At 48.4% G+C, this 23,720-nt stretch overlaps 2 protein-coding genes across 7 annotated transcripts in view; one reads left to right on the forward strand and one right to left on the reverse strand.

Moving 5' to 3' along the window:
- The window catches only part of SH3GL1 (SH3 domain containing GRB2 like 1, endophilin A2), a 35,015-nt gene extending 32,800 nt beyond the window's left edge, over nucleotides 1-2,215 (reverse strand). For 2 of the 3 annotated variants that reach the window (XM_019744044.2, XM_074337614.1), the window contains exon 1: nucleotides 1,976-2,214. In XM_019744044.2, coding sequence (XP_019599603.1) covers nucleotides 1,976-2,020 — 45 coding nt within the window. In that variant the 5' untranslated portion in view covers nucleotides 2,021-2,214. Of the gene's footprint in view, nucleotides 1-1,975 lie in introns of all 3 variants that reach the window. The other variant, XM_074337613.1, reaches the window with a different exon arrangement.
- Nucleotides 2,216-4,477: 2,262 nt separating this feature from the next.
- Nucleotides 4,478-23,720, forward strand: part of CHAF1A (chromatin assembly factor 1 subunit A) — a 28,702-nt gene continuing 9,459 nt past the window's right edge. For 2 of the 4 annotated variants that reach the window (XM_074337617.1, XM_074337616.1), the window contains exons 1-11: nucleotides 4,478-4,777; nucleotides 7,811-7,852; nucleotides 8,667-9,529; nucleotides 15,400-15,456; nucleotides 17,355-17,584; nucleotides 17,772-17,832; nucleotides 18,233-18,301; nucleotides 20,914-21,140; nucleotides 21,688-21,856; nucleotides 22,034-22,114; nucleotides 22,607-22,699. In XM_074337617.1, the coding sequence (XP_074193718.1) occupies nucleotides 4,510-4,777; nucleotides 7,811-7,852; nucleotides 8,667-9,529; nucleotides 15,400-15,456; nucleotides 17,355-17,584; nucleotides 17,772-17,832; nucleotides 18,233-18,301; nucleotides 20,914-21,140; nucleotides 21,688-21,856; nucleotides 22,034-22,114; nucleotides 22,607-22,699 (2,160 nt within the window). In that variant the 5' untranslated portion in view covers nucleotides 4,478-4,509. The remainder of the gene's footprint in view (nucleotides 4,778-7,810; nucleotides 7,853-8,666; nucleotides 9,530-15,399; nucleotides 15,457-17,354; nucleotides 17,585-17,771; nucleotides 17,833-18,232; nucleotides 18,302-20,913; nucleotides 21,141-21,687; nucleotides 21,857-22,033; nucleotides 22,115-22,606; nucleotides 22,700-23,720) is intronic. The other 2 variants (XM_019744009.2, XM_074337618.1) reach the window with 2 other exon arrangements.

Genomic DNA, 23,720 nt, shown 5'->3' on the forward strand with positions numbered 1-23,720 from the left:
GATAATAAACTGAAACGAACCACCAGCTTACACTGCAACGTGCTTGTCAGGTTTCAAAGCACTCGTCACAGATATAAATGCAGGCCATCCTGTTTGGCCCTGACAGAAAAAGCTCTGGTGGCTGTCCTGAAAGGCCCAGCTAGTTCCTCTGGCATAGTGTGTTTGACTGGGATGGGCCACCAGCATGGGCCTTGATAGCTAGGGGTGGGACAGGGAGGGCTCCCACAGACCTGTCTGCGTGAAGGAACAAAGTGGCCCAGGAATTCTTCCAAGAACTATGGAAACATCAGTCCTGCAAGAGGGACTACATTGGGGTCCAAGACAGTGAGCAGCTTTCCCAGAAAAGAGACTGGAAAGAGACATCCAGTCAAGCACCAAGGGGTCTGATGTCTGCTGAGCAGGGTCTAACCCAGGCCCAGGTCACTTCATTCCATCCTGTTAGGTCAAAGGGCTGTACTCTCAGCAACAATCTCAGAATCCCTCAGGATTAAATCTCTCTTCCTCTAGGGTTTAGCCAACATCTGGGGTCTACAGACAGACTCCAAATATCTTTAGCTCTAGACAACCACTAGGGTTGTGACTTTTCCCCTTGGGGGGCAAAAGGTACTAGCATGTGTCACTGGAGATGCATTTCTCTTCCCTCCCACTGGCTCTCTTCAAATTGGGAGTATAGCCCAGTTTGCCAGCATGGCCTAGACAATTCTGAAGATTATCACTCATTCCTCTATGGAGTCTATTCATAAAAACTCCACACCTATGGTTCTTAACCTGGGATGCGATGCTGGGACTAGCAAGATTCAAGGAATCCAGGGCTTCTTGCCCCAGACTTCCCAAAAAACCTATACTACCCGTCACATATAAAACACCTATATTCTTGGATTCAGCATTCCACTTCTGGGAACTTATCCTGTAAATCCAAACCCCCCTGTGAGCAAAGGTATTTGCTAGCTATTCACTGCAATATTGTTCATAGCACAAAACTACTGGAAACAGTATAAACATCCATCAATAAATGACTGATAAAATTAATTATGGTACACTTCATGAAATGGAATACCAGAAACCCATTAAAAAGATCCAAGAAGCCCTAGGGGTATGTTCTACTGCAATAACTCTGGGCGAGAGGAAGGAAGGGGTTCCCCCAGGGACATCTGGCAGCGACCAGAGACATCTGTGGTTGTCACGACCAGGAGGCTGCTCCTATGAGTGAGTGGGGGCGAGGGATGCTGCTCAACACCCCACAGTGCCCAGGACAGCCCCCCAACCACAGAGTTACCCAAGGTGGAGAATTCCAGCTTTAGTGTGATCTCCAAGACAGATTTAACAAGAAACTAGAAGTACATAGGACTATGTAGACTATGATACACTACCTGTGTGTGTTTTTAAAGGGAAGACGTACACATACCTTGGAAAGAGACACACATAAGTCGTTGGTGACAGTCCTTGTCTCTGGGGAGATGGACTGAATGCCCGAGGGCCTGGAGTGAGAAATTGACTTTTCCCTCTACCCTTTCAACTTTGTACCGGGTCTATTGAAAGAGATTTTTTTGTTGCTGGTGTTTTTAAATAGTTGTTCTAGACACAAAATTTTCCTGCCCCTGCGATATCTGGCAAGAGTCGGGTGTCCACAGCCTTGGGACTGTTTCTTCCCTCTTCTCTCTCCCCCATCCCGGCCCTTTCCAGGGAAGGCGAGGAGGGGTCCACGTCCAGGACCAACCTCTGGGTGCCTCTCTCTGTCCCAGACAGGGGTCTGTCCATCCTTCTCGAGAAGACTGGAGCCCACATGGCAGGCAAGGCCTGGGCCACCTCGCACCAAGCCCCCGGCCTTCCTGGGCTCTCCCCACCCTGCGAGGGACACGTGCCCTCGGTGTCCCCGGCCACCTCCCAACTAAGGCCGGGCCTAACCCGGCCCCTAATTCCGGGAAGCCGGGGCTCCGGGGCTCCGGGGCTCGCCCTAGCTATGGCCTCCGCTCACCTGGCTCGCCTTGTAGAACTGCTTCTTCAGCCCCGCCACCGACATTCTGCCTTTCGCCGTCCGACCTCCCGCCGGGACCCAGCGAACCGGAGGGACAGCGCAAGCGACAGGCTCCCGGGCGCTGCCGACCCCCCGCGCGCCTCAGCGGGCCCCGTCGGCACCGCCTCCACCGCCCTCTCGCCAGCTCCGTTCCCGCCCCTGCGCCGCCTCAGCCCGTCGCGCGCCCGCGCGGCCAGGATATTACATGGCAACCGCACACTTCCGGCCCCGTCTGCGCACGCGCGCCCCCTGCTGTCCGGATAGCGCACGCGCACTTCGCTAGCTGCGGGAGCGGCCGCTCCTGCCAGCGAGTGGACACGGGCGAGCCTAGAGCGGCCCTGGCGGATGCAGCGTCCCCTGGAGTGCCGGAGGTGGCTCTAACGTCTTAGGAAATGCGCTTAAGCCTTTCTGGAGAGGTTGGGAGACTGGGTTTCAGTCTCCAGATACCTGTTTGCTAATCTCAGCTATACCGAATTCATCTACGCTTTCAGTCCCTCCTGTCTCATCCCCAACCCTGCCCCGTCTTCATCCATTCAGTTGCCCAAGTCAGACATCAGGGTGTTGCTTCTACCTCCTTTCCACGATCCCCACTGTCCTCTCTGCCCTGACCAGACCATTGCACCAGCCTCTTCTTTGGTGAGCCCACCTTCAGGTTTTCCCCTCCAGTTCATCCCCTACTAGGAAGGCAGAAATATGCCTCTGTAACATGATTCAGATCACAGTCCCCTGTTTAAAGTCTGCCTACTGCCCTTAGAATACATTCCCAACTTCCTAACACAGCCTACAAAGCTTGCATAATTTGGCCCAGTCAAGCCTCTGATTTCGGCTCTCTTCCTCTTCCATAGTCCATGATCCCTGTTGCCTGTGGGCCTTTGCTAAAGTTGTACCTCTCTTGCACATTTTTCTCTAATCTTTCCCTCCCCCCATCATTTGTGTATAAAAGAGGAATCTGCTTGGAATGTCTCCTGCTCCAGGAAGCCTTCCTGGATTGATACATATTTATCAACAGTGACTTTTAAAATTAATTCTTGTTGATGAAAACATATTGAATGAATTTGAAATTAATAATGAGTTGCAACAAGAACAGAATCCAAAAAGAGGAACAAGAAAGTGACTAGAACTAAAGTGCTTGCAACTTCAGTGCTGAAATCTCTGACACATTTTCTGAAGCAGAAGGTTACTGGAAGTTTCCAAATGCCTAACAGAAGGTACTGGACTACATCAGAGGATTTTTTTTCGGAATATGCATGCCCCAACCTCCCTCCCAAAGATTTTAATGGGGCCATTATGAATGATTAGAAAAAATAGCCCATGTGATTATGATGGACAACCTCAACGGTGATCCATGGTCTAAACATTGCATAATCCACTGGTCTAAATCATTGCATAATGCCAAAATATCAGAGAAGGGAGGGAAAACGTCCTGGGGTTCACATGGGGAAACTGAGGACTTCAGTAAGACATAAATTGTCCAAACTGATGTCCCCAAATTTTCAATTTCTCCAGATTGCTTCCAACTAATTCTATTGATTTAATTTTATTCAATCTATAGTACCAATAGAATTTCAAATTTGGGTTCCCTTTCAGTCCTCTGCTCTGCTTGAGAGATTAAATTTTTGCTGAAGTAAACCTACTTCTAAGGCTTGCAGGCTGACACCGAGTGTTGTGTGCGAGGCTTTTAACCTACATGGATCACACAGTCCAAATGATATTTATGCATTCACGCAAATATTTATTGAGTACCTTTTAATATATTAGTCATTGATAGGTCCTGGGGATACAGTGATACATGATTACTGCCCTCATGGAACTAATGACAAAAACAGAAATTAACTTATTAATCATATAACAATTATGATTATTAATCATAAACATAAGCTGTAATTGCTTCAAGAAAAAGAACGTTGTAGGCACCCTTTGTTGGGGGTAAAGGAAAAAAGGCTTCTCTGAGGTGTCAATCTAAGATCTGAAAGGTAGGTAGAAATTAGACAGGAAAGGAGTTGCGGAGTTTTCTTGTCGAGAAAACAGCGTGTGCAAAAATCCCGAGGGTTAAACCAGAAAAATCCATTTCGTTAATTCCCTCTGAATATATTTACTGCGTATCAAATGCTTCTGAAGTGTTGCCCAGATTTTACTTTATTTTTGTTTATATAAAAAGTAACTTACAGTTTTAATTGCTGTTGGTATGTTTAGCGGATGCCCTATCAGGACACACCCACAACTTCAGTCTTCATCTAAATCGCAGTTTCAGGTTGTGACGGCACTTCACGTCAAACGTTTCGTCATGACGTAAGCGCCTGGCCCGCCCTCCTATTGGCCTAGCCCACGCACTCGGCCAATCACAGTGTCGATCTCTCAGCCTGACACTCACCACCGCCAATTGAAGAACACCTCCTGCCCACCAATGACGAGACGCCGGGAGGAAGACCGCCCCTCCGCGGGAATATCAAAAGGGGAGCCAAGGGGGAGGAAGGGAAGCCACGGATCTCGCGAGGATGCTTCCAGCGCTCCCTTCTTCCCGAGGCGGGACGTCACGTGATGCGGCCTCGTCCAATCGGCTCGCGGACTGCGGGGGTCGCAGCGGTTCCCGCCAAATACGAGCGCGGCGGCCGCGGCAGCAGCGGCGCGGGCGGGAGGGCGAGCAGTCGCGGCCGCCGGAGTGGAGCCAGCGCCTCCACTACCCGAGGGGAGCTCGAGCCGCCGCCGGGGCGATGTTGGAACAGCTGGAGTGCGGGGCGCCGGCCGCCAGGGGAGCGGCCGCAGGTCAGTTCGCCCGCGCGGAGGGGAAGGGATGCGGTTATCGGCCTGTGCGGGCCGAGGAGGCGATTGGGGGCGGAAGGGCCTACTGATCCCGGGCCTCTTCTCTGCGCGGTGCGTTCGGTACGGGAGGTCGTTACAATCTCGAGGAAGGGCCTTGCGACCCTAATAGAGCCCTCCCTGAAGTTATTGTTGCAGCCGCGACCATTTTTTTCCTGTGCTTTGGCGTTAAGTTCGTTTTTCCAGGGCCCTTTGCGGTGATGGCCAGGAGGGGAAACTGAGGCCCAGGGAGGTGAAAGGACCGATTCTGAAGGTTGCATTAGTCTCCACTGAGCAAGTTGGACCCTGCAGCGACCCTCTGGCCGGGTAGGGAAACTGAGGCCCAGGGTTACAGCTGCGTCTGCGGGTCAGGGCAAGCCCCGGTAAGACGCCTGGATGGTGGGAATGTCAGGGAGCTGTGACTCCCTGATTCTTGATCCTGGTGGATATACAAGGTGAAGACCTGTCTTTCTCTTCCCTGTGTCTTGGAAGGGATTTTCTAGCACCTAACAGGCCCCCTCATACGTAGTGTGGTGTACCAAAGAAGACTAGACTGCCCTCCCCTCTGCTTGACTCCCAGCACTTGGCAAAATGCTTGGCACATAGTAGGTGCCGGATAGATATGTGTTGGTTGAATAAATTAAGAGTTGGCAGGGACATCAACTAGACTAATTCAGGGTTTCTCAACCTCAGCACTATTGACCTTTGGGGCCCTCCTGTGCACTTTAGGGTGCTGAGTGGCATCCCTGGCCTCCACCTAATAGATGCCAGTAGCAACCCCACCTCCCCAGTTGTGACAACCAAAAATGTATCCAGGCATTGCCAAGGGCCCCTGGGGGGCAGAACCACTGTTCTAATTGTTCCCAGATTTGGGGATTTCACAAAGACATAAAATTCATATAAATAAAGTTGGGACCGATTGTCATGGACAGTCATTTGACCCAGTAAGAATGTTTAAAAAGTAAAAAAAGCATCACCTGCTGTGACCGTACTATTATAAAAGGAAAGGATATTTTAACACCAAGTAAAATTAGGAGGAGTATAATATCAGGATAAAGAGCAGTGGTGAGTTTATACATGAATGTGTCTCAATTGTATGTGTACCTTTGAACAGTCTGGATGGGGTCCCTCTTGGTTTACCGGAGGTTGCTTCTGGGCCCAGCTCACGTCTGTTCTGCTTGCATCAAAGTTGGTGTTAGGACCATACCAATAAATGCATGGGAATCCATGTGTTTGGTAACTGAAAGCTTGAGAATGATAGTGTCTTGAAATGGGTAGGATGGAAATATGAGTCTTCTGGGTACCTTCCTTATATCTCCAGCTTGGAAGTGCGGAGGGCGGTTTCACCTATGGACAGCTGAGTTCTTTAGAAATCCCCGATCTTTACTTGTATATATGTTATATAAAACATATGTAGATTACCCAAAATAAACTGGATTTCTCCAAGACAGATTTCCTAGCAGGTGCAAGCTTCTAAACTTATTCTGACTATTTAAAGATATTTGTCCAAAGACTTGAACTATTTGCTCGTATGGTCATTCCTGTACCAGCTTTGATATTATGAGATGCTTCTCTTGAGAGTTTTTTGATGCAGGAAAACATTATCCCTTATTATTTTTTATTTTTTTATTTTTAAAGATTTTATTGGGGAAGGGGAACAGGACTTTATTGGGGAACAGTGTGTACTTCCAGGCCTTTTTTCCAAGTCAAGTTGCTGTCCCTTCAATCTTAGTTATGGAGGGTGCCGTTCAGCTTCAGGTTGTTGTCCTTTCAGTCTTAGTTGTGGAGGGTGCAGCTCAGCTCCAGGTCCAGTTGCCGTTGCTAGTTGCAGGGGGCACAGCCCACCATCCCTTGTGGCAGTCGAACCGGCAACCGAACCGGCAACTGGCAACCTTGTGGTTGAGAGGACGCACTCCAACCAACTGAGCCATCCGGGAGCTCAGCGGCAGCTCAGCTCAAGATGCCGTGTTCAATCTTAGTTGCAGGGGGCACTGCCCACCATCCCTTGTGGGACTCAAGGAATTGAACTGGCAACCTTGTGGTTGAGAGCCCACTGGCCCATGTGGGAACGGAACTGGCAGCCTTCGGAGTTAGGAGCATGGAGCTCTAACTGCTTGAGCCACCGGGCCGGCCCTCCCTTACTATTTTTTGACAGCACTTAAGCTCCTGCCTTAGCAAGCTCAAAATGCTTTAAGTTGCATTACTTTCATAAACTCTATTTAAAAAGAAAACCCTATTCTAATTTTACAGAACTAGTTGGATTGGAGAAGAGAATGTTTTGGGGTCATATTAATAGTGACATCATTGATACAGTGTTTTCTCTCATCTCTGTTTTTATTTATTACCCCCTTTTATTTATTACAGTAATGTTGCTGTTACTGTATTCATTGATTTCATACTGCCGTGTGTTTCCCCTAAAATAAGACCTAACCGGAAAATAAGCCCTTGTATGATTCTTCAGGATGACATCCCCTGAACATAAGCCCTAATGCATCCTTTGAAGCAAAAATTAATATAAGACCCGGTCTTATTTTTGGGGAAACACGGTATGTGCCAGATCCCAAGCTAGGTGGTCCAGGCAAGTCTCCCCACTGTCAGGGGGACGGGGAGGAGAGACATAATAAACAGTGTAAGTTTCAGAGCTATAAATGCCACAGGAAAATAAACAAAGAAGGTGTGACAGTGTCCAGGGCAGGATTTCTTAATCTATTGACATTCTGGGCCAGATAATTGTCAGTTGTAGGTGGCTGTCTTGTGCATTGTAGAATATTCAGCAGTATCCCTCTCTTCTACCCACTAGATGCGAGTACTCCCTTCTGCCTGTCAGGACAATCAAAAGCGCCCCTAGACATTGCCAAAGACCCCAGGGTGTGGGTGGCAAAGTCACCCCCCACTGGATAACCACTTCGTACAGAATAGGTGCTACGTATGTATTGTATGTATTTGCTCCTTCATTATTTCCAGCATGTAATAACTTACCTTTGACACTTTTATTCACAGCCATGGATTGCAGAGACCGACCAGTCAAGAAGTTAATACAAGGTAACTTTCCAGTAATGGGTTAAATATTTGTTCCAAATTTATATCGTTCATTGTCTCCTCAATTATATTTTTAATTCCCCTTGAGCAGTGTTCTCAGAGGTAGCATCAAGGGGGGAAAAACAGTTGCACCTCACTTTTGGAAGCTGGGGAACCCATTTTATTGCACTACTGTTTCCTTAGGTTCCCAGGAGCAAATCCAGAGGTCACTGCCTTTGCAGGAGGCTTTCTCTACTTCAGCACTATTGATACTTTGTAATGTTTTGGAGTGGAAGGTGCTGTCTTGTATATTGTAGAGAGTTTAGCAGCATTCCTGGCCTCCTCCCTCAAGTCATGACAACCAATGTCTCCAGACGCTGCTAGATGTTCGCTGGTGGGCACAGCTGCCCCAGATGAACCATTGTTGTATAGGAAGATAAATATCCCCGAACGCTTTTGTGTAAAAGGGGAGTGAATTTACACTGAGGCCAGATTAGTGGCTGGTTGATATTAAAAAACCATGGTTTTTGGTTTTTAAAACTTGGTATCTAGTTTTCCCCCCCAGCCCCACCCCCAATAGCAATTTGCCTTCTCCTGTGATAACTGATGGCAAGTTTGATGTTGGTGAGAATTATGTTGAGGGCAATAGTCTCCTGAGGTTAAAGGATTAAGGGCAAAACGTAGCACCCAAGAGCACAATTGTTTTATAAACTGATAAAGTATGAACCCTACCCCCAAGCCCAGCAAGGTCGATCATTTTTGAGCATATGGAATAAAGTATTGATTGAAGTTACTCTTCACACTTTCACTGTAAAGATGGCCTCCTTCTTTGTTTCAGCTCGTCTGCCCTTCAAGCGCCTGACTCTTGCCCCAAAGGAGAAAACAGAGGACGGGTTGGATGACACAAGAAGCTCTCCGAGTGCTCCTGCACAAAGTCAAGTCCCCAATGTCGAAACCTCTTTTGACAACTTGGAGAACAGCTTTCATATGGGTTCTAACATAGATTTTAGGCCAAAACTTGTCAATGGGAAGGGTCCCTTAGATAACTTTTTAAGAAATAGAGTCAAAACCAATATTGGCCAGACCACGGTCATCATTGATTTGGTGGAGGACTCGAGTGACCAACGAGACGCCACGATGGCCCACAGTAAACTAAATTCTGCAGCCTCTCCCTCCATGGAGGCTGTAAATGGGCTCAGAGAAGAAGCTGGATATGCAGAGGGGCTGCCACAGGCCAGTCAGGATGAGCTGGCATTTCCTGGAGAGACCCTTTCAGACATTCGGTGCGAAACAGAGGAAGAGGGTGTTGCCGGCTCAGGGGGTGCAGAGAGGAGCACAGATGCACAGAAAGGCTCACCCCAAAGCTGCCCCCAGCTGACACACAGTATGAGAATGTGCTCCGAGATGGACCAGGACGGTTGGAGCAAAGCCGGGGGCATCCTGTTCAAAGGGAAGGTGCCCGTGGTGGTCTTGCAGGATATCCTGGCTGCGAAACCTCCTGGAGCCAAGTCTTCTCCCACAGCCCCTCCAGACCAGGGCGTGCCCTCTGAGAGTGAGGTGCTGGAGTCCGGCCCCGAAGAAGACTCTGTCCTCAGCCCTTCATCCCTGAGCTCTTCTACTAGCTCACCCGAGGGGCGGTCTGCTTCCAAAAAGCAGCATGGCAGCCCCAGTCCCTTCCCCACGTCCACACCTGTCCGCAGAGTGAGTATCTCCCCGCGTCCCAGGGTGTCAGTGCTGACGGCACTTCTGGTTCAGCCCCTGTTCACCTGGAGACAGTATCCCCGAGGCGGTTAGTGGGCAAGTGAGAGAGGCCACAGACTAGGCCCTTGGCTTCCGAGGTAGAATTTTGATTCTTTCCAATATCAGAAACCATGAGGGGTATTCAGTGACACGGACAGTTAGTGGCTGGGTTAGTCACCGGTGTGTCTGTGACATTCTGGTAGCCTTTGTTCACCCCTAGTTAGTGGTGCTGGTCAACTTAGCCATTGCAGGGAACCTTGGAGGTCAGCAGGGAACTGTGAACCACTCATGTCAGGCTTGAGCTTCTGCTCCCTCCTTTGCTTCTTCCTGTTACAACACAGACTTGTAGGGGTGTCGGTGGGAAAGAATCTGTCAGTGTTGGCAATGAGACCCCAAGATGGCAGGAAGACTGAAATGGGTGATTCTGTAGTCAGCTCTTGCTGGCATGGCCACCCACTTAAAAACCTTACCCAGAGCAATAGGAACAAAGAGAAAGCTGGCATCATTTTTAAGGACCCCAGAAGGATGACTTGAAAGTTTTGGTCAAAAATTTTGGTTTCTGATCAGCACAATGGCAAATGTTTCTGTTCTTGCCTGTCCTTAAAATCTTATGGGTAAAACTGGTAAAGTCAATCAAGAGTCCTGAAATGTGTTTAATGGTGTTTTTTGGTTGTTTGTTTTGGTTGGTTTTTTAGTTTTGTGGAACTTTTGTTCATCTTAGGTTTTTTTTTTTAACTATAAGATTCGATCAGGGTGGGTCATTCAATCTCTACCTGCTTAATTTGATCGTAAACCACCAACCTTGGTCGTTTTCTGAAATTTGACCTCTCAACTAATTATTTTCTAGGTTATTCCACTTCTTGTTTTTCACCTCCCGAGGAGTATAGGAGAAAGAAAATTACTTCTCTTTAGGTTCACAAAATATCAAGAGTGGAGCAATCTTTTTTTCTTCTAAGTTTCTACATGTGGCAGACAGATACACATTTTCCAACTTCCACCTAAGTCATTATTCAGACTGAGTCGGAGCCTTTTTTACTGTCAGTCATCGTGTTTTGTACATCCAGTTGGTGGAAATCTTTCCAGACTGCTGTTAATCCTTTGCAGAATTTTGTCACATGACATGTCATAGCCAGTTTCCATTCTTCCTTTTTTTAATTGGGGAAGGGGAACAGGACTTTATTGGGGAACAGTGTGTACTTCCAGGACTTTTTTCCAAGTCAAGTTGTTGTCCTTTCAGTCTTAGTTGGGGGCGCAGCTCAGCTCCAGGTCCAGTTGCCGTTACTAGTTGCAGGGGGCGCAGCCCACCATCCCTTATGGGAGTCGAACCGGCAACCTTGTGGTTGAGAGGATGCGCTCCAACCAACTGAGCCATCCGGGAGCTCAGCGGCAGCTCAGCTCAAGGTGCCGTGTTCAATCTTAGTTGCAGGGGATGCAGCCCACCATCCCTTGCGGGACTCAAAGAGTTGAACCAGCAACCTTGTGGCTGAGAGCCCACTGGCCCATGTGGGAATCGAACCGGCAGCCTTCGGCGTTATGAGCGCCGAGCTCCAACAGCCTGAGCCACCAGGCCGGCCCTCCATTCTTCTTAATAACTTCATTTCTTTAAGTTTTTATGCCCATAGCCAAGCCTGATAATTGGGAGGTCACATAGTTGGGCATTTTCATAAAATAATTTTACTTATATCCATTGGTCCAAATGGCCTAAAACAGCTGAGCGTGGGAACCACGTGTGCTGAGTTTAGGAAATCCTGCATCTGAGGTGCTAGGTTTTGAAATGCTTTAGAAGGCAGTGTTATCACACAGCTTTGCAAATAATTCACACTGCAAGTGGTGAAGGTTCAGGCTAGCCTACTGTCTGTAGCAGAAAATTGTCCGTGCGACCCACGGGTGGGCCCGGCCATCACAAGAGTGGAAGTAAGGCATCCGGATGTTGGGTAGCACCAGAGGTATGAAAGTGAAGTGAAGTGATCCTCAGGAGTCTGGGGGCTGTGATGGCAAGACCCCCTGAGAGAAGGGCTGGAGACGGACCATCTCCAAGCGCACATACCGCTTCCTCGTTTATCCTTACCTTTTGGGAGTACTGGATTTCCTGATTTATTTGTCTGTTCATGGTTGGTACCTAACTCGAACAGCTTTCCCTGCCTTGGCATCTGAGATTTTCCCCATCCCTGTTACTGTGGGGAACACTTATTCCTTTTTCCTTCTCCACCTCCTTTCCAGATTGTAGGCAGAAACTTGCTGGAAGCTTACAGATTGTTTCCTGTTACCGTGTAATGTGTGTGATTTTTATTTGGTTTCTCCGAAAATAAGACCTAGCCAGACAATCAGCTCTAATGTGTCTTTTGGAGCAAAAGTTAATATAAGACCCGGTCTTATTTTACTATAAGATTGGGTCTTATATAATATATAATATAATATAATACTGGGTCTTATATTAATTTTTGCTCCAAAAGACACATTAGAGCTGATTGTCCAGCTAGATCTTATTTTCGGAGAAACTGGGTAGTGCTGGAGTTGGTACTGTAAAATCTCTATGTTTTGGAGCCACTGGGCACTCATTTTGTGTGTTACTGTTTTGTGTGTCCTCTATTTTGTGTGTTACTGTTTTGGGATTTTTTTTTCTTCCAGGGAGCTTGTTAAAATGCAGATCCTGCGGTCGGAGACTAGCTTTGGAAAACAATAGTTCAGGAATACCTTTTGTAGATAATCCTGGGGCCTTTAGAGTAGCCTAAGTTTCTATTTAGCATCAGAGCTTTTTACCACTTGGGGTAAAACTGTTTCACAAGCTTGTTTGCAATGAGACATGCAGTTCAGCCTACTTTATTGATGATTCCAGAATGCTATTCCACAAATGATAATGTGGACACAGGTGTGTTACTGAAATCTCTGCCTTGCTTCTGTACAAATGAGCCCAGATCACTGGAACTTTTTCTCATATAATTTTAACTTTACAAGTGTTAAATTCTCCATGTTTTAAAAAATCATTGAAACATGACAGCCCCCTTTGGCCTCCTTTCTCTGCCCCAGGTTGCCATTGTGATCTTCTGTTTTTCCCCCCCCTTTCTTCTCCCTTCCCCCTCTGCTTCAGGCCTTTGTTTCTGTCTAGTTGTGCAGGACACAGCTCCCTGGCCCATGCTGGTGTTAGGAGCCTTGCGCTCCCCCAGCTGAGGCAGTCAGTCGGCTCAGGGCAGCTGGCAGCACTCCGTAGCCCACAGCAGGGCACACCAACCTCCACTGCTCGCGGCAGCCCAGCTCCAGGGAGAGCTGTTGTTCACCATCTTAGCTGTAGAGGGTGCAGCCCACTGGCCCATGTGGGAATCGAACCAGCGACCTCAGCTTTAGGAGCACGGGCGCTCCAACCACCTGAGCCACTGGGAGGTCCCTTATCTTCTATTTCTCTGTGTTGTGTATATATGGGAGATTCCTTAGCAATACACAGTATCAATTTGTTTCCTCACATAAGGGTATACTGGAAATCTGTTTCTTTTTGAGTGTATACTGGAAAATAAACTGTCATCTGGTATGGTTTTGGGGAGGGGGCACGGGAAGAATCTTTCTTTTTCATTGGAGAATGTCTGAGATATTTTTTATATTGGGAGGGGAAGAGGTATCTCTTTTTAACTGCTGTATTGTACACCTGTGGTGTGGATATACTGTACTTTACCGAGTCATTCTCACTGATGCATTTTTCAGTTGTCTAATTCTCAGCCCTGACAGAACAGTAATGGTAATGAGCTTCCTTCTACATGTTTCCTGGGGCTGTTGTTAAGTAGCATCGCAGGCTCACAAGAACGCACATGTTCATCTTTGCCTGCTTGCACTGTGATACGGGGGACCAGTTTGGGTTGCCCTTCCCCCTCTGCCTTCTCTCCCTGCTGTTAGAGTTTTAGCAGCCATACCACCCTCTACGCGCCTCATTTGCTGCTGCGTATCTGCTCAGAGCTTAGAAATTAGATCTCCTTCTGTATAAAATCAGAGTAATCGGGCTGAGAGGATTCTCCTGAATAAAATGCAGGAATTTGAATGCACAGACACAGTTAAATCTGCCTTAACTAGAGGTAGCTGATGTGTGTGTCTTAGCCTCCTGGGATCCTCCTGGGTCTTGTTTTTGGCAGATGTGTTCCAGATAGGTGAAATGTGTCACATAGGATTTTGAGAGAGAGTTCTGTCAATACTTGAGCCAAATGTCAATTAGATAAAATGATGTCAGCCCAAGAAGGTCCACCCAAGTGTCTAGTAAAGCAGTAGAGATACTGGTTTTAAATTAGATCAGAATTGCTGTGGCTGTCACATGTCGTTAACGTGGATCCTGATTGTCATGTTCCCAGACTCGCAGCACAGAGGGGCGATGTGAAAGGCACTAGATTCTGCAGCTGAAATTCCACATGTACAGGCGAGACTAAATAAGTATGTTCCCCCCCAAAATGCTCTCATATAGGAGTCTGGCAATCACATTCACTACTATAATCTTTGAACACAAAGGACAATGACATAAATAGAGCAACTCACAAATTCTGCTGCTAAATCCTTTGGTGTTGGGAGTGAAGGTCACAGACTTGAGAGGTAGAATGGAATATGGAGAGTGAGATGCTTTTCTTAAGCTCTTGGTAAGATGGCTTTGGTAATTGTCATTTCTGTTGGCGCATGCTCTCTCGGACACAGTCTCGGTGGAGTTTGAACTGCCAACACGTGGCTTTCTTAAGATGGCTCGGCCCTTTCCTAAGGGAAGGCAGAGTCCAGAAAGAACTCAGTGTGCCAAGTAAGAAGAGCGTCTTCTTGAGTTTATTAATCTGTGAGTTTTATTCTGTAAGAGGTCTTAGGGCTGAGGCTTCTCCAGATAGAGAAATCGTTACATAGTTTTGTCGATATGTCAGGCTGTTTGAAGAGAAATGGACCTTTGGTTTTTCAGCTCCACTTCAGGCTCACTTTTTTAGCTGCCTGTCCAAGACTAAAATGAGCCTGGGGAGTTTCGCTTTTCCAGCCTGAACTCTCTCTCCACTGTTCTTTGACCTAATGATTTGGTGGTCAGGACACCCACTCTGGAGAGAATTTAGGCCAGTCATCTAAATCTTTGTTCATATTCCGGCCTGGGACCATTGGCCAGCATGCGTCCAACCGTGCGTCTTGGGAAGCCCTTGTCACTCATGCCTGGTTTGAAGCAGGTGATAGAGAATGTTGTGCTCCATCCAGGACATCGGGGTTCTAGACCAGATTGCCCCCTCTGGCAAGTTGACCTTTTTCCCCTGAGCACTCACTCCACATTGTAAAAAGCAGAGTTACGCCAGGCAGAGAGGAATCCAGCCCACAGATAGGTTTTATTTGATTCACATAGTGTAGTTTTTAGACATTTCCTACAAAATTCACATGAAGTTGACAGTTCTCTCTTGGGAACACTGGAAGGGGCGGCAGTGCTGGCCTACAGCCCTGTAAGAGCCGTGGTCCCTTTGGCCACGTTGTGTCCTTTCTAGTTGGCTGCAGGTCCTAGCACTTCGTCTCGTCTGCATTGCTTTTATTTTCCGAGCTTGCCTTGTTTTTTTTTGTGCTTGGCCCCTGTCATTCATTTGTGTCAGCTGCCTCCCCCATGTCCCCTCTCATCCCCAGAATCACACGTGTGCACCTTCATTGGAGCTTATGACCCCACTAAGACAATTTGGTTCTATGTGGTGGAAACTGGTCACCTAGAAAGGTTTTCATTTTTCTCAGTTTGCAGAGAGGTTCTTAACAGTGTGGGCCGCTTGTTCCCGCCTTCCTCCTCCTCCGACTGCACTGTGTTAAATGTGTTAAAGGGACTGAAACAACCCATGTTTAAAGATACATGTCTTTCATTTCAGATAACTAAGAAATTGGTCAAAGGTTCTGCCGAGAAGGACAAGATGAAACTGCAAAGAGTAAGACATTTTCCCTGAAATAGAAAATTAGCCCGCTGTGCTTTTGGCGATAAATAGTAAGCTAAGCCCTTTGTACTTCCCTTGGCCCGGTTTTGAGCCCTCCCCCTGGCAGGCTTATCCTGATCCTCGTGAGTCTTGCTTCATTTTGCCTAAGGAGGCCTCGTGGATGGTACATTGTATCATTTGTAGCTTTGCTGAAGCCTAAGGCTTTGCATGTAGCCTTTTCTAAGCTTTTATTGTTACTGTTGTTGTTACTGTTTAATAGTTGGGCATCCTATTGTATTTTTAAATCTCCTTCCCAAAAACTTAGTCTCTTTCCTTGCGTCCCAGGCTCCTACGGATAGATTTAAGTTCACTCCTTCCCAGGTGCTGTAGCATTTTGGTGGCCCGTATGCTCCATGCGGGATTATTGCTTAGCGATCCCCTGCTGAGTTGTGGGTTCTGTTATCTGGAAGTCAACACATTTTGCATATAGCTGTGCGAGGGCCCCTTTCTTACTGTCATGAAGAACAGAGAAGGCCAGTGGGCTTCTCCCCTCCCCTGCCAGCCTACAGAAGGGTGCTGATGACAGTTGGCTGTGTGTTCACGGTGCTTCCTGTGCCATCCGTCTTATGGTTGTGTTGGATTTTTGTGGGTCCGATTTTGATGGCTTCTGAAGAGTTTATCTCATTCTTCATTGGGATTTCAGAGATGGCCACATGTGGGGTGGGAATGGAGATGCAAGTATGGCTGAAGAGACCTGATTTATGTGATCGGCCCATGATTTCCACAGCCTTCTGTCGTGGACCGCTCCCCACCACCCTGCGCTTCCACTGCTGGGCGCGTTACTCCATCCAGACCAGGCACCTTCTTAAGTATCCAATGTGTCAGATGGAGATGCTGAGCACACTTGGCGAGAAGCAAACATTCAGACATCTCTAACGGCCTCCATGGCTTTTGTTCAAGCAACCAAAGGTTATCAGGGCAGAAGGTGGACTCTTCTTGAGATACAAGGCATAATCTTACACCCAGACCGAAAACTGAGTTGTCGGGCTCCTCACCTTGGGAAGACCATCTTTGGGGGTAATGGTCTTTGAAAGTTACCCCATGCTGTGTTACAGGCTCAGGGCGCCTGGCCACAGACCAGTTCTTTGGAATGAGGGGCTGGTGTGCTAAAACCAGGCGTTCCACTTTAAAGAATATCAAAGAATCTAGCGATTTCCTCCTTAGTAATACAGATTACACTTCGTCCTTTCTTAATATCTACCCTTCTTTGCAGACCTTGAGAAATGGTTTTAAAGATTAAAAAATAATTATTTTTTTCTTTTATATGATATGCCTTCTCATCTGTCCCCCACTCTTTTAAGGCTTTACCGAGCAGGTTCCCCATCCATACCTCATCCAATCTTCCATTTCAAGAGATGTAAAATAAACTGTCATCTGGGATGGTTTTGGGGAGGGGGCACGGGAAGAAAAATACTTTTGTTTTAAAGGCAGGGAGGCAAAACCTATAGACGTCTCTGTTTTTATTTTACCACAGCTTTCTGATTAAATAAATGCAGCTCCAACCAACGGTGGGTGCCCTGCATAGGTAGCCCAGGGGTACTTACTTAATCTTTTTTAATTAAGTGAAAAGGTAAAGTCTGCCCCATGTTTAAAGAAGGTATTTTAAATGAATCTTATTGTGAATGAGCCACAAGGTTCTGTGACAATTCTCGCCACTTTCCTCACAACAGAAGGAAATGTGACAGATTGAAGACTCACTTCCGTGTAAGGATGTTGACCGTCCAGCTTTTCCTGGGACCGGTTCCTTCATTCTTTCCCCTTCTGTTTGAACTCATCCGTCCCCACAATGCTGGCCTGACCCTTCCCAGGAGTTCTGCGGGGGACACAGCTGTCACCTTGTCTCTTGGCTGCAGGATAAGGAGCGTTTGGGCAAGCAGCTGAAGTTACGGGCCAAAAAAGAGGAAAAGGAGAAGCTGAAGGAGGAGGCCAAGCGGGCCAAGGAAGAAGCCAGGAAGAAGAAGGAGGAAGAGAAGGAGCTGAAGGAGAAGGAGAGGCGTGAGAAGAGGGAGAAGGACGAGAAGGAGAAGGCGGAGAAGCAGCGACGCAAGGAGGAGCGGCGCAAGGAGCGCCAGGAGGCCCTGGAGTGAGTGCTGCCTCCCCGCGTCCTGACTCAGAAGCCTCTGCTCTGTCGCCCTCATCCCCTCGCCTCCTGTCTCTGTCCCCTGGGGACACCTCTGCAGACCCCTAACGGACCCGCGGGTCTGCACTGGGGAGCACAGGCTTTGTGCATCGCACGCTGGTTGGCTGAAATCAAATTTCATGTCCCACAGGGCTAAGCTGGAGGAGAAGAGGAAGAAGGAAGAGGAGAAACGGTTGAGAGAAGAAGAAAAGGTAGACATTACCTCCCTCCCTCCACATTCTGGTCTGTCTGAGAAATGTTGGTCCAGGAGATGTCACAAAGGGATTTTTGCCTGATGGCCGCCCAGTGTTTAGTGTGTGGGAAGCCCAGTGGCCTCCCTGACAGGCATGTGTGTAGATGCGTTCCTATAGCCCATTGTCCTCTTGGCCTGTCACATGCCTGCTGGCTCGACGTCCTGGTCCTTCTGCCAGCAAGAGCAGCTTTGCCACTTCGATATTGCCTGGTACCCACGGGGGGTTGATGGGTTTTGAGAGTTAACATCAAAATAATGCTTTCAACTTTAAAATGTGTGGGGTTCAGTTCTAGGAGCTTTTGCATGTTTGGAAAAACACACCATTTCTCTTCATTGCCTCGTCTTCTATTAAATTGCAGCGCATTAAAGCAGAGAAAGCCGAAATCACAAGGTTCTTCCAGAAACCAAAGACTCCACAGGCCCCCAAGGTGAGCAGTGGCTTCCTTCGGCTTTGTCTTTTGTCTCTGTCAGCCTCTTCCTTTTGAAAACTAAAAGGGGATCTTCTGACCAGCCAGCCTCCCTTTTAAACAGGGAGCTTCTGTTTCTGGTAGAGCCTGGAGGTTCTCGTGTCCTTGAAAAGGCAAAATGTGGCACATTCGCTAAAACCCCCCAGTGTTGAGAGATGGCTTCGTGAACGGTTTTGTGTGAGGAGCTGTGTGGGAAGGTGTGAGAGAAAATCTGGTCCTTACCCTCAGGACTCCATGATCAAGATGGGAGGCGAGATTAAGCCTAGAACCGTAGCCCAGAATTCCGCTTCCCCGGTCCGCCCTCCATCACCCTCTGAACCAGCGTCTGCTTGTGGAGACCCCAGACCCCACCCCCACCCCCGGGGTAACCCGTCTCTCCCGATCCAAGGGTGTCCTTCAGGCTCTTTCTGCATTTAGGTCCCTTTGTATATTTGCATTTGTATACATCTAAGTCAGGATCGCTCTGAATTTATGATGTTAGTGCTTTGTTTACATTTCTGTATCTTGGATTCTTGCCACATTGGTGCATTTGGGTTTACTTCATTCTTTTTCATTGCTACATAATGTTTCATGGTGTGGATGGCATCACAGTGCATGCAACCATTCACCTCTTGATCCCTCCATCAATCTTGCCCTGAATGTCCCTGAAACGCCTCTCTGCATGGGTGCCTTCCTTTAGGACGGCCACCTGGAGGCGGTCTTCCTGTTACAAGGGCGAGATTGTATTAGGTATTGTCCACGTGCCCTCCCCAGGGGAAATGCTGGTGGATGTTCTCCGGAACACATGAAAATACGCTCTTCCCCACCTGCCACCAGCACTGGATCTTACGAGTTTTATTTTAACTTAGCCAACCTGATGGATAAAAAAATTGATATCCTGTTTCCCTTTACATTTTTCCTTAATGCCTAGTGTAGTTGAATATCTTTCTGTGTTTGCCGTTTTATTTCTTTACAAGCTTGGCTTTTTGTCCTGATCTCTGTAGCCAGGATTTTCATCCTTGGTGACGTACACCACAAATACGTTCAGTCTGGTAATTCGCCTTTTAACTTGTTTATGGTGTCTTTTGTTGTAATTTTTCATTTTAATGTCAACATTTTTGTTCAACGTTTTTGTTCTTTTATGGCAGTGGGCTTTTGATTGGAAAGCCTTACGTATCCTATGGCTATAAATACATTCAGGGTTGGTTTTTTTTTTAGTGTTTTTTTCCAGGACCCATCAGCTCCAAGTCAAGTAATTTCAATGTAGTTGTGGACGGTGCAGTTCACAGTGGCCCATGCAGGAATCGAACCAGCAACCTTGTTGTAAGAGCATCGTGCTCTAACCAACTGAGCTAACCAGCCACCCCCAATTTGTTTTGTTTTTTAGCTTAGGTTTTGTTTCTTATGTTTAGTTCCTTAGCCTAGCTGGAATTCTCGATGCCCATGGTGTGGGGCATGGCCCTTTTCCCAGATGGATGGCTGATGGTCCCAGCGCCTCTTCGTTAATGAGGAGAACAGTCAGCTGGCTCTTGGCCTCAGCTTCGTGTTGGCGTCACCAGGGAGCTTTAAAGAGCACTCGGGCCTGGATCCCATCCCAGCGTTTCTTCCTCTCTCTCTCTCTCTCTTTCTCTCTCTCTCTCTCTCTCTCTCTCTCTCTCTCTCTCTCTCTCTTGCTGTCGCTCTTTCTAGAGTAAAAGTAGTTCGTTGTGAGGTAGTCCACTCCACAGGCAGAGTAGAAGCTGCCCTCAGGCAAGAGACAGCCCCGACCCCTGTAGGGCTATGCTGTTCCTGAAGCTTGTGAATCGGCACTGGGGTGTCTGACAGTCCCCAGATGACTCTGCCCTGAGGGATGCAGCCTCAGCCTTCTTTCCTTGCTGAGGGGAAAGGCTGGCTTTCTGACATCAAACTTGATAGATGTAGGCTCTCCTCCCAACTCCCCACACCGTCCTCATGTGCTGTCAGCTTTGGGATCCACTGACAGACATTAAGGGTGATGGAGGAGCCTGAGCAGGGAAATCAAGCCTTCCAGAATTTACAGCAGGTGGTTCTTAGGACACAGACAGTGTTTCCGGTTCCCGTCAGCCTGCAGTGTTGAAATCGGCCCTGTGTCAGAAGTCATCTTGTATCATAATAGTGTGTCTGTTGGTAAATTGTTCGCTCTCCGGGTCTCAGTTTCTTCACCTGGGAGCTCAGGTCTTGTTATTTTCTTCTTTTTTCTTCTTCTTCTAAAGAAAAGTCGGGTTTATTGAGGTACAATTTACAGTAAAACTTGCCCTTTTCAGGAGTACCGTTGAATGAGTTTTGACAATGTATGAGGCCACATAACCACTGCCGTAATCAAGATCTAGAGAGATTCTGTCACCCCAAATGGCTTGCTCGTAGCCAGTCCCCGCCTTCCCCCTCCAGCCCCTGGCCACCACTGCTGTCGCTAGTTTTGCCTTTTCCGGAAAGCCGTATTAATGGCAGTACAGCACGTCTCTCCTTTGACTTACCCAATGGGATGAAACTGAAAAGCAGCCTGCTGGCGCCTGTGCTTGCCTCTGCAGAGGGGTGGTCTGTCGTGTGTCTGTGCCATCACATCTCCTCCATTTCAGACCCTGGCCGGCTCCTGCGGGAAGTTTGCCCCTTTTGAAATTAAAGAGAACATGGTCCTCGCCCCTCGTTATCGGACCCCCTTCGACCAAGATCTCTGTGATCAGTTAGACCAGCTTCTGCAGCAACAGAGTGGCGACTTCTCCTTCCTGAAAGATCTGAAAAGCCGGCAGCCCCTCAGGTCCGGACCCACTGTGGTTTCTAACCCCAACACGGACATTTGTAACAGGTTAGTGCCCGGGGACACTGTCCTTTGCCCTTTGGGGAAGTCAGCATGGTTGGCCGAGCTCTGGGTTCTGGCCCATTGCCAATTCCCTGTGGCCTGGGCCCAGTCGTCTGCCTCCCAGGTCTCAGGCCTTGGCTTCAGTACTTCATCCGACATCTCTCTTCTGGCTTCTGCGAGCCTCCGAAATCTCTCGGGTGGGCTGTTTGAGCACAGATTGCCTGTCCCGGCGTCCCGGTCTCCCAGGAGGGGTCCGTTCCGTGAAGCCTCCGTGGAGAGGCACTTCTCTGTTCTCGCTGGTGCTGACTCTCCACGGCCCTGCTTACAGACGTGCCATCGGGCAGCCACACGGCGGCAATCTTGTGTCTCCCTTCTCCTTGTTTTGTGTCCCTGCAGTAAATGTTCCTGAGCCTTCTTCAGGAGCAGGTGCTGCCACTGCTTAACGTTTACCTGCCTTTGTAGCAAGTTTGTGGCCTGCATCCCAGGAAGGCTACGTGGTGAATGAACACGTTGCCACGGAGGCGTGTTACTGAGCGCAGTGTCTTATCCTCAGTGACGTGGTGATCGTGGACAGCAGCAAAGTAGATGGCGTTCCTGAAAGGAAGAAGTTTGGCAGGATGAAGCTCCTGCAGTTCTCTGAGAATCACCGACCAGCGTACTGGGGGACGTGGAATAAGAAGACGATGGTCATCCATCCAAGGCACCCCTGGGCCCAAGATAGGGTGAGCGTGCGGGCAGAAGGGCCGGTGGTGTAGGTGCGCCTGTCTTTCTGCCTTTCCTCGGTTTGCCTGTGTTTACACTGGTTTCTGGGATTCCGTAAGTATTCTGGCTTTTCTGCTCTGCCTTTTCCTCCTAACCCTGAGAGGTGGCCATGATGCAGTGTGTGCCTGTTTTCGCAGAAACTCCTGGACTATGAGGTGGACAGTGACGACGAGTGGGAAGAGGAGGAGCCTGGAGAGTCTCTCTCCCACAGTGAAGGGGTGAGCGCAGACCCCGCATGGTCGCAGCTTCCACTGGAGGACTGCGTCAGCGCTCTGCTGGATCCACTCGCATAGCTTCTGTGTCACCTGCAGAGTTGTCTGAAAACGTCAGCCAAGGGTTCACAGCTGGCTTTCCAGCTTCTCTTGGAAAGTCGTATTGGGCAACACTAACCTGCCTGGCAGGGGTGGGTTGTAAACAAGCAGTGTCACCCCTTGTAGATGGGGTGCACCCGTGTCCTAGTTTGTCCAGGTCCCCGCCACTCCGTCTTGCCTTACTGGGTGGCCTCGCTCATTTGTGTTCTGCCTGGTCCCCACCTCCACTGCAGTATAATGGGATTAATTATTGGGATTTTGGCTGATCCTGCTGGTGTCCCTAGGAACAGCAGAGCTGTAGATGGCTTTTTTCCTTCCTTAGACTTTCAAGTTTACATTTTTAATGAAGCATGTATTCTGTTTCCACATGTGAGCATGCTTTTTTCTTCCTTTTTTGAGGATGATGATGATGAAGTAGGAGACGATGAAGACGAGGATGATGGTTTTTTCGTGCCCCATGGGTACCTGTCTGAGGATGAGGGAGTAACTGAGGTGAGCGGGGAAGTAAGTGGCTCGGAGAAGAGCTCCGTCAGGGGCTGGAACTTGGTAGCGGCTGACCTGGGGAGGGTGCCGATGGGTCCCAGCTGCCACGGCCGATCCTTAGAGCCATGAAGGAAGGCAGTCCCCAGCGTGTGGTCGTTTGTGGGAATGCTAGACCCTGAGCGGAAGGTTTAGCTGGGAGGGGGGGAGAATTTCCAGTGAGGGGAGGTCTGAGAGAGGCTGTGGTTCTGGGTTAGATCGCAGCATTTTTTTCTTACATTTGTTTAGCTGAAGTGGAATTAACATACAACAAAACATACAGATGTTAATTATTCCATTTGATGAGTTTTAACAGTTGACAACAGTTGTGAAACCACCACCCGAAATAAAATCTAGAACTTTTCATCTCTCCAGAAGGTTCCCCCATGTCCCTTTGAGTTTATCCCACCACCAACAATAACTTTCTAAATTCTGCCAGACGGTGAAACTTTTGAGTAAGTCATTTTTAGGGCTCCAAAATCTTGTCGGTTGTGTGTAGGTAGTGGGGAAACAGACAGGTATGACACTGGGGGAATGATTTTGTCTCGAAGTCAGACTTGAAGGGCCTGTGTTCCTTATATGGACGTTTCTGACTGATGATGCAGGCTGGTGTCTCGTTGCGCCCTTGAGCATGTCTGTATGAGAGGAGTATCCCTTGGCGTGGGAGAGGCCCAGCCCTGTGGCTGTACTGGGCATGTGATTTTGGGTTGATTTGACAGCTCCAGGATCCCACGTGAACCTGAAAATTGAGAGTGGCATTAAGAGGCCTCTATTTGTACCCGTGACATGCCAGTCACAGGCAGAGAGGGTAGATGCATCTAAAACACCAACAGTGCCGAGTACTATTCAATCCAGAAAAGCTCTCTGTGTGTTTCATTGCCTGTAATGTTAGAAAGGGGACGACTAGGCCCCGGTGGGAGCCTGAAGGTTTCCACGCTGGCCCTGACTGAATCCTTCTGTCACTGTGCTCTCTCTTTCTCCGTCCCTGAGGCTG

Source organism: Rhinolophus sinicus, linkage group LG07 (genome assembly GCF_036562045.2).
Source record: "Rhinolophus sinicus isolate RSC01 linkage group LG07, ASM3656204v1, whole genome shotgun sequence".
NCBI lineage: Eukaryota > Metazoa > Chordata > Mammalia > Chiroptera > Rhinolophidae > Rhinolophus > Rhinolophus sinicus.